The sequence below is a fragment of the Lates calcarifer genome, linkage group LG7_1 (assembly GCF_001640805.2).
Source record: "Lates calcarifer isolate ASB-BC8 linkage group LG7_1, TLL_Latcal_v3, whole genome shotgun sequence".
NCBI classification, from domain to species: Eukaryota; Metazoa; Chordata; class Actinopteri; family Centropomidae; genus Lates; species Lates calcarifer.
In genome coordinates this window covers 5,631,452-5,640,933 of record NC_066839.1, presented here as the reverse complement: position 1 = coordinate 5,640,933, position 9,482 = coordinate 5,631,452, and the positions used below count along the sequence as shown (strand labels likewise).

The following is a 9,482-nucleotide window of genomic DNA, read 5'->3' as shown; positions in this document are numbered from 1 at the left end:
CATGCATGTGGTGTATGCTAACAGGAAGACAAGGTAGGCACACACCACCCGAGGCCCTTTGGTAGGAGATACTATAGTTTGGCACAATATCAGATTAATGTTAGTTTTAAATGACACATTAGATATATCATCCATGGCTAATGGAGAAGAGCAGAGATTCATAGAAAGGTCTGAAATTTAAAATTATGATTTCATTTTGAATATTTTCTTTGGTTGCGTAGATTCTCAGGTGAGGTTTTTGTTGATTCATTTCTTACATAAAGGCAAAATGTATCCAGGATCCTCTGGTGGATCACTCAGGCTTAAAGAGATGCTTAACAAAATTCATTAGTCACGCTTTCAATGGAGAGGCTCATATTAGTGAACCATTATGGTCTTAATGTTTGTGTAGAGGCACTTCCACCTTGACATGAAAACAGTTCTGGGCTCAGTACTAAAGGCTTTCAATGTTATGGAAATGAAAATGCAAAAATATATTTTATTTTTTGAATAGCAGGCAAAACAGAAGGTGCTGCAGTCTACAGCCATGTTAGCGTCTATGTGCTAATGCTAAATGCTAACATGCTGATGTTTAGCAGGTGTAACGTCTACCATGTTCACCCTCTCAGCTGAGACTAATGGAAACGTAAATGAGGTACAGGACAATTAAAAATTTGACCTAATGATGGCGCTACATGAAAAACTGAGGGGTCACAGAAGTTAATTCATTCTGAGGGAGACAGGAGTTTACTGTGCACAACATTTCATGGCAATCCATCTAAAAGTTGTTGACATATTTCACTCAAAAACGCTCAAATTTGAACTCATGATGGTCCTGGAGGAAAAGTCACGGCATCACTAAAGTTGGTACCAAATTTCATGGCAATCCATCCTAAAAGCTGTGGAGATATTTCAGTCTGGACCAAGGTTGTGGATTGACCGACTGACCAACATTGCTATTCCTGGAGGCACGCTGCTGGTGCGGCTCAAAAAGCCCATACGTGACACACACACACACACACACACATACACTCTTACACATTGTTCCTTCACCACCTGAGGCCCTTTACAAGGTGTGATCCAACTTAAGGCACTCACATGTGCTTGTGACAGCGTGTGAAATGTTCCAGTCAAAGCGGCTGCGGCGGCTCGGGCTATCGGCAGCCTCCTTCAAGGCCTATCTGACAGGCTGGCAGTCGCCTGATGAGGAGGAGACAGAGACATGGAGAGAGGAGTGGTGGTGGTGGTGGATGGTGGTGCTGTCACACACACTTTGATTGGCAGCTTCTCTCTCTTGTTGTGCTTGTCACACAGCAAGTGAGGTGTCTCCTGGTAGCATGTTTCATTTCTCTTACACCTCAGCAGGGACGTTAAAGAAAAACTTGCTCTTGTTTATCATAGTTTGGGCATGATAAACAAGAGCACTTTCTTTGCTCAGTGTAAAGTTGTTTAGTGAAATAATAAGTGCGATGTTTGGCTAATGTACTATATATGTGTCTTAGCTAAAAATACAACAATAAGACAGGTTATAAAAAACAGAATTTCCTCTAATATCTGCAGTTAAGATGAATTCCAATTAAAACCTGCTACACCTGTATATAAATAAAGTTTCTATTATACTGTTTCTGCAGGTCAGAGCAGTTATTTCATAGACAGGTGACCAGACTACTGGCACTGGCTCTAAAGGAAGGAGTTTTAATGGAGCCTCTACATTTCCATTGTGATGTAAAGGAACTAATTGTACATGTGCTAAGATGTGACCAGTGTTTGTTTAATAATGGGTCATAGTCAAGCAATATGTAGTCAAGGAATGGCAAAATATTTTTGGCACAATAGCTCATTAAGCTCTGGAACAGATGTTTGTAAATTAACATTAGATACAAGGATAATGCATCATCAAGTGTCAGTGCTGAATAAATGAATAAAGTGTGTTACCCACGTCCATACTGAAATGATACTTTTACTACAACTTACAAATACATACCAGTATTCACAGTCATTTTCTATTCAAGTCAACTAAAAACCTGTTTGAAGTCAGTAAACATTGTGATGAACATCATTATATTAAGTCACATTATTAAAGTACATGTTTTGCACTTTCACCTTAAATGTTGCTGCAGTGAAAAGAACACATGCTGGTTGTTGTGATGGATTAAACTTATGTACAACAAGAAATACAAAAACATCAAGATCCGTGTAATATGTGACAGATAAGGAGAACCTGAACTACAGAAATGTGTGGCATTACCTAAATTTGCATGTCTAATGTCTTCATATTTCCAGGTTTTAGAGAATCAGGTTAAGAGCAGACAGTAGAGGGCGCTCTAAACTACTGCAATGGCTGGGGTTGAACCGAGGAGACAAGTGCTGCGTTGTGGGGCCAGTTTTACTTTTAATAGCCCTTAATGCTGTAGATACAGATTATTTAAAAGGTGTTTATTTGCAAACGGACAAAATAAATTGGAATTAATCTCTCACAGCAGATTACAAACGAGGACAATGTCAATATTGAGAGTTTTAAGCATCATTATAATAAAAAAAAGCAGCGAGAATTAAAATGCAAACACCAGGATTCAGATTCAGAACCAATGTTCCAGGTATACTGTTAATTTAATGTAAAGTATAATCGCGTTATCATAATCAAATCACCAGCAATTAGTCCACTCCAACCTCAGACATACAGCCGACCTGCTGCTCTGGTTTTCAGAGCTTTTTCTGACAAATTATATTTAAATACTCGGACTGAAATGACGCCTAATGTCAGACAGAAAACATCCAACTTTGTCCGCGTTAACTGGGATTACATTCACTACAGAGCCGATGAGATCCTCATTAGAATATCTTTGCGGGTGCGTTTAATTAAAGTCGACCCCTGCTTTGTTTGAGCTCTGTAATGCGGTTTGTCCAAGTGAAGCTCAATAGAGAAGAAACCCAGTATAATTCAAGTTTTGGGAGGAGGAGGAGGTGGCGGAGAAGGAGGGAGGAGGAGGAGGAGGAGGAGGGGGAGGAGGGCTGGTGGTGGGGGTTATTATACTATTGTCCGCCCCTTAATCCGGTTGGCTCAGAGACTGCCCGCAGGCCAATTTGTAAGTGGTTTGCGTAGCTGCCAATCAAAGCAGACATCCTCTCCTCAGGCTGTGGCAACGAAACATCTCAGTTGCTGTGTGGAGAGATTTGACGGAGGGACACTCCTGTGCATGGACCATCACTGCGCTGCAATCCGCCGCCTGCTCACACACTCACACACTCAGACACACACACATACACATGTAATGCCTCGGTGAAATCTGGACGTACGCGGCGGAGAGAACACACGCATGTGAATATTTTTGTTTTTGCATGTCAGGAGAGGAGGAACTAGTCGCCGGGTCCGCGGCTGTTTGTCTTTTCTTATCGCTTCTCCCCCCCTATGTCACTCTAATTAATCGGAGGCATGTGGAATCGCACCAGGATTAGGAATTGCTTCCCAATAGTGTGCCTGCTGTTGACGTTATGGACGGAGGTAAGGAGGCTTGTAATTTCAAATTTTAAAATAATTATTCAGCTCCACGTAAATAAATAAAATGTTTAAAATAAACCAATGTCAAAAGTTGGTGGGCGTGGGCAGATGTATTTGCTCTCCGGCATATTCGCATCACATTATTTGATAATTGAATTACGTAGCCGTCAGTTGTGGAGCATGTGATCATGTTACCATGACAAGATTGAAGTCTGAGGAATTGATACAGCCTTTAATCTCCATTTTGGTTACAATGCTGAGCCCTAATATACGTCTCTGTCTCTTTTTTGGGGGGTGGAGGTTGGAGGGAGAATTAGGCCTGAACCAAACAAGTTGTAAGTTGCATTGGATCAATTGGCTGCTGCAGTGGTTAATGTGCTCCAGTCTTAGAGTAACCTGATTGTCTCCACACACACACACACACACACACACACACATAAAAAAGCCCCAGCCTGCAAAGTGTAGGCTGTTCACGTGCTCCATTCATGATGCAACAAATAATTTTGGCACATCCGTCTCCTCTACATTGTCTTAATATTGGGGTTTTTAATTGAGAGTCAGGCGCTGTTTGGCCACTTCTCCACCTTTACGCACCAATTTTAAGTAGCCCTAAAATCGTGCTGCAGCCTGTTTATCCGGGCCTATATATAATTTTGGTCTTTTTTAACATGTTGTTTCTAGGTGTCCCAGTCAACTGGCTATTTCGAGCTGCAGCTGATCTCCGTGGAGAATGTAAACGGCGAGCTGGCGGACGGGGAGTGCTGCGACGGCTCCAGGAGCTCCCAGGACCTGCGCTGCACTCGAGACGAGTGCGACACTTACTTCAAAGTGTGCCTGAAGGAGTACCAGATGGAGGTCACCACCGCCGGCTCGTGCACGTTCGGAGCTGGATCTACGCAAGTTCTCGGTGGAAATATGTTTTCTTTTAAGAGCGTAAAGAACAACCCGAATAAAATCGACGATGCTGGCAAGATTTTGATCCCCTTCCAGTTTGCGTGGCCGGTGAGTGTCATTTGTTTGCTCCACATAAGTCTACAACAGCGTTTCCTGACCCCCCCTTCTTCTCTGGAAAGAGCACAATACAGAACCTCGTTTAAAATTTGGCCAATTTAATGTTCACTTCTTGATGCACGTGAACACAAACCAGGGGGAACATGTCATACAACTGTTAATGAATGGTGAGGAGCCACTCTCCCATTCTGCATGCATTCAGCGCACTACAGCAGCACTGATCTGGAGTTCACCCTTTCAAAATAAGATTCACGAGGTATATGCCAGTCATTGCAGCTAGGGCTGATCATTTTGCTTATCGATTAATCTGCTGGTTATTCTCTCCAGTGATGGTTTGATAAAACATCAGAAAGCACACATCAGATATCAAAAAGCACAAGGTGATGTCAACAAATGTTTTCTTTTGTTTGACCAACAGCCCAAAATATTAAATTTACTATAATTATTATTCAGACTATTAAAAATAGCTAATTCTCAAATTTGAGGTCTTAAAACCATCAAATTTGTTTGTATTGTTCTTGAAAAATGACTAAAAAGAAGAATTGTGAGGCAAAATATTGCAGGTGAATTTTCTTTTGAGCAAATAATCAGTTAATCGACTGATTGTTGCAGCTCTGATTGAAACTCATTCGTGCAGAAAACTCTACAGCTCTACCTGTTAGTAAAGTTCCAACTTTATCCAAATAAACTGCAGCTTAATGGATCACACCGGTGCCAAATTTAGCCCAACTCCTTAATGATTTGGTGAAGGTCTTGGGTCACGAGACTGTGCCTTTACAGAGAAGATAGACCTCATTAAATGGGGGTTCTTAGCAGTGTCCTGTCCTTATGAGAATTGCCACACATCACGGCTAAATGATTGCATGCTTCACAAGGATCCGATTGCAGCTACAGTGGTTCGCAGTGTCATCTGGGTCATCTTTTAAAGTTGCCCTGATATATGAGGGTTGGCTTTGTTCCAATCCACCAGCTTGCACCTGCCAGGGCCATGATAGGGTAATTAGACTGGGGGAAATGCTTTGATATGTAGACCCTGGAGAGGGAACTATGTTATTTCTCATACGGAGGAGCCGTTATAGCAAAGCTGCTCACTTCCAAACGCGACATTCTGCTGATTCACGAGGGCAGTTTCATCACGATACAATCACTCAAGTGGAATTCTAAACAAATTTTAAAAGATTCTTTGAGGCCAGATTTTCACTGGAGTCTGGTGTGACGTACGAGAATGGCATGTGTTATATTTGCGGGCACAGCCTGCTTGTATGTGCTGGATGTATGCTCCAATTAATTCTCTATTATAATGATGAATGAGTGACATTATGCTGCGAGCGATGAAATATGTGTTCAGCTGAAGTGAGCGGTGCCTCGGGGCAGTGGTTCAGTCTGTACTGCTGGCTAGGTTTTGACACCTCTCTTCCCCCCTCCTCAGCACCCCACGGCTTCCTCTCCTGCTGTGGGTGCCAGGTGGCCCCTGGTGGCCCCTCCAGGGCAATTAAACTCATCTGCCTGCAGATGAGTGATAGCTGATGGATGGGGCATGTGAATAAGGTGTGCAGGCTGGAGAAATATGCAAAGCAGCTGGTACTGTAGGACTGCTTGTTTGAGATGGATGCTCTTCTAGTTCTGATGACATTCAGCTTTTGTTCCTACTGAATTTGGATGAACCAACTGTAAATTGCTTTGGACAGTGTGATGTAATGTTTTTAGGGGTTAAGGACTAGAACAATTAGTTGATTAATCCGGAGCAGAAATGATTAGTTGATTAGTTGATTGACAGTGAAAAGTAATGTGTAACTTGATGACTTGATCTTTGAGTAGTTCTAGCTTTCTGGTTGTAAAGGTCATACCGTTGGGTTTCAACTGTTGGTCAAACGAGACAAGAAATTGCTTCGGGATTTAGGAAATTTTGATGGTGAGACTGTTTTCTAGAACGTTATTCCTCAGTTCAACAAGAATTTTTTTGTTTGATTCCTTCCTGCATTCCTTCCATTACAGTAAACTGAAAAACAATTGGCATTGAATTATAGGTAAAGACAAAACAAGACATTGGAACATTTCATGATGGACTTCTGGAACTTGTAATGACCATTTTTTTCTCTATTTCTGGATATTTTGTAGACTAGATGATTAACTGATTAATCACATGAAAACAATGAGCTGCTTTATTTGAAACTGGTTTGATTTCCACATTAGGTAGGTCCTGATAACCAGCAGCTCCCTGTGTTAGTACTGTGAGCTACTGAAAGCAAGGACATGTTTTCGTGGCCTTTTGTGTCGATGGCGTCACATGTTTGATTCAGGTTTTGTCTTTGTGTATTTAATGATTTCAGGGTTTCCCACAGCTGCGTATCGCTTCAGTGACTTAACAGCCGCCTTTGCTAACGTTTTTTAAAGCTTCAGGGGGAAAATGGCAAAGGTGCGATTTCACACAGTAAAGGGCTATATATTTAATGAGGGAGGCTATTGTTTAGGTGTGGAGGTGGTTAGGGGCAAGGTTTACCACCTGAGAAAACCAATTTTCTGTGGCCAGCCCCGGGTATTTTTGAGGCTACGTGTACATAAAACATCACACATCTAACATTCACCATCACTTACTACATAAAGCGCCGGGAGTCTCTTATTTGAAGCACTGACTGACACCTCGAGGCAGAGGTGAAGAGGGCTATTCTGGTGTGTTGTCTTTCTGTTAAGTGGCCTGGGCTGATAACGGTGCACTATTCCAGTGCCAGATGTCACAACAAGCCCTGCGGGGTCACTGGCTGTGGCATTGTCGCTTTCCTCACTGGAGAAACAAAGATGCAGTGTACTTCTGGCTGTGTCATCTGGCCAACTGCCCATTTCAAGCCCCATGGAAACCAACGGAGGGCTGGACTCTTCTGTCGTTCCAGCATCTGAAGCAATCCGAAAATGAAAGTCGCGTAGAAAATATACTGAAATATGACATGTGATATGTCACTGGGAGAAGAGAGAAAGCTGCATGGGTTGCCTTTTTCTGATCCAGGCTGATGAATGTGATCCGCAATCACATCCTGAGACATAAAATCTACATGTGTCTGTCTCAAAGGAAAAACTGACATAATTATGGCATGCATGGCATCTTGGCTGTGCAAGTGTGTACATGTTATTCAGGTTGGATTTTGAAGAGAGATCTCTGTTCAATCAGAAGTTATTTTCAGTTAGATTTACACTTGCAGTGTTAAAACTGTAGTTAGTGCAGTTCATATCAAACCATTTCCTGCAAAACTGGACTCAGTGCTTTTCAAATTGACCTTGAAACCCTGAGTTATGAAAACACCTTTTTGATGCCTTTAATTTGGTGAACAGGCACTTAAGCTAATTCTCAAAGAGCACTTTTCATCTCCTGCTTCAGTGGAGCACGGTCGGCCTGTAACAATGACTATCATCCTGCATTTCTGGGAATCGCTGCTGCTTTTGTGAAGAGACAGAAACATCAGAGCCTCCTCTCTTCTCCTCTCTTCTCTTCTCTTCTCTTCTCTTCTCTTCTCTTCTCGGTCCAGTTATCATCACACCAGTGCGATGCAGTTGCTAATGGCTGATTTTACTCAGATTGCATGATGCTTATCTATTCTTTGGAAATCTTCCAGTGATTCTCCATCTCTGGCTTGTCGTGCCAGTAAAAAGAATGACTACTGATGCTGCTGCCACCTCTGAGCTCAGCCCACTCTCAGTTTTTCCTCTACTGCTCTGAATTTACAGTAAATGCTCAAAGCTTTTCTCTCCTCATGGGTTTTTAGCCTATTGTTAAGTTGTCATGGATATTGTAATTCAAACTTTTGAAGCTGAGGGGATTTGTTTTGCAGTGAAAAATACAATATGACAGAGTTTTTTTTAACCCCAGTAAGAGAGACTCAGGAGACTGCAGTTTTAACAATGCACCAAATTGAGTATTTAGACTTTGCTGATGAAAGAAACAGACTTTTGGATAGCTAACAACTATCAATTTCCTTTTTTTTCAGGTTTTTGTATTTTGTTGCATGGTTAATATAAGCTAGAACCTCTCAAAGCTCACAAATTACCACGTTGTACCTTGTTTGTTCAATCCCTACATAAACAGGAATTCTAAAACAACAATCTGTGGTTTTAAACAGCAGTAAGGGGTGTAACTGTGTCTTGACAAACAACAGTTTCTCTTGGTTGCCTCACAACATCACTGTGACTGCAAAGCTTAACGAGATGTTTCTGCACCTGGCTGTTCATTAAGAAATAGTTGCTCACACTGTTAATGTACTCATTAAACAAACAAGATATAAAGTGTTATGTGAGAGCTTTAGGGTGTATTTTCTAACTTTGAAGAGAGCTAGGCTGGCAGTAAAATCTGCAATATCTGATTTTTCTGGCCACTTAGGGGCAGTAGAAATTATTTTTTTTGAGTTGATATGGCAAACCTGTTAGCAAATGGTTTTAATAGTTTTATTTAAAAGCTTATTTCCACATCCAACAGTTATGTGGCAACATTATCACCATTTTTATTTGTCTGGAGTCGTGTTTCTTGCTGCCTGGTTAATGTTAAACTAATATTCGCTCTCTATTAGCTCCAGTTTTGGTCTCTACCTACTCCTGATATCTGACTTTTAGGATGCAAAATGTTCCAGTATGTTCACCACACTGCTGTTAACCCTCCTATCTGCAGTTTGGTGCTAAGCAGGTAGTGGACTGTGGGTTGTTGGGTTAAAAACACTGCCTGCTGTGGCCACAAAGGTTCCTAAACCAAAGCAGTAAAGTTGTGGACCAGACAGAGAGTCACCATAAGATGTGCGTGTCAATTCTCTGTAGGTTTATCATCATGAGCAACTGATTCGCATTGTCATTTGATTTATTGCTATTTTCAAAGTTCTCATTTGTGGATCATACAGCTTTAGCATCAGGCATTAACAGTGAATCAGCAGCCAGCTGACCAAGTTAAAGCCTCGCTTGGTCCATCTGATTGAGTTTCCGTTTCGTTGGCCCATGCTGGGTGTGCACTTCAGGAGAA

The 9,482-nt window shown here is 41.7% G+C and overlaps 1 protein-coding gene across 2 annotated transcripts in view; it reads left to right on the top strand.

Moving 5' to 3' along the window:
* The first annotated feature begins 3,108 nt into the window (after nucleotides 1-3,108).
* jag2b (jagged canonical Notch ligand 2b) overlaps nucleotides 3,109-9,482 on the top strand; it is a 43,388-nt gene continuing 37,014 nt past the window's right edge. For both annotated transcript variants that reach the window (XM_018682518.1, XM_018682517.1), the window contains exons 1-2: nucleotides 3,109-3,481; nucleotides 4,160-4,480. In XM_018682518.1, the coding sequence (XP_018538034.1) occupies nucleotides 3,413-3,481; nucleotides 4,160-4,480 (390 nt within the window). In that variant the 5' untranslated portion in view covers nucleotides 3,109-3,412. The remainder of the gene's footprint in view (nucleotides 3,482-4,159; nucleotides 4,481-9,482) is intronic.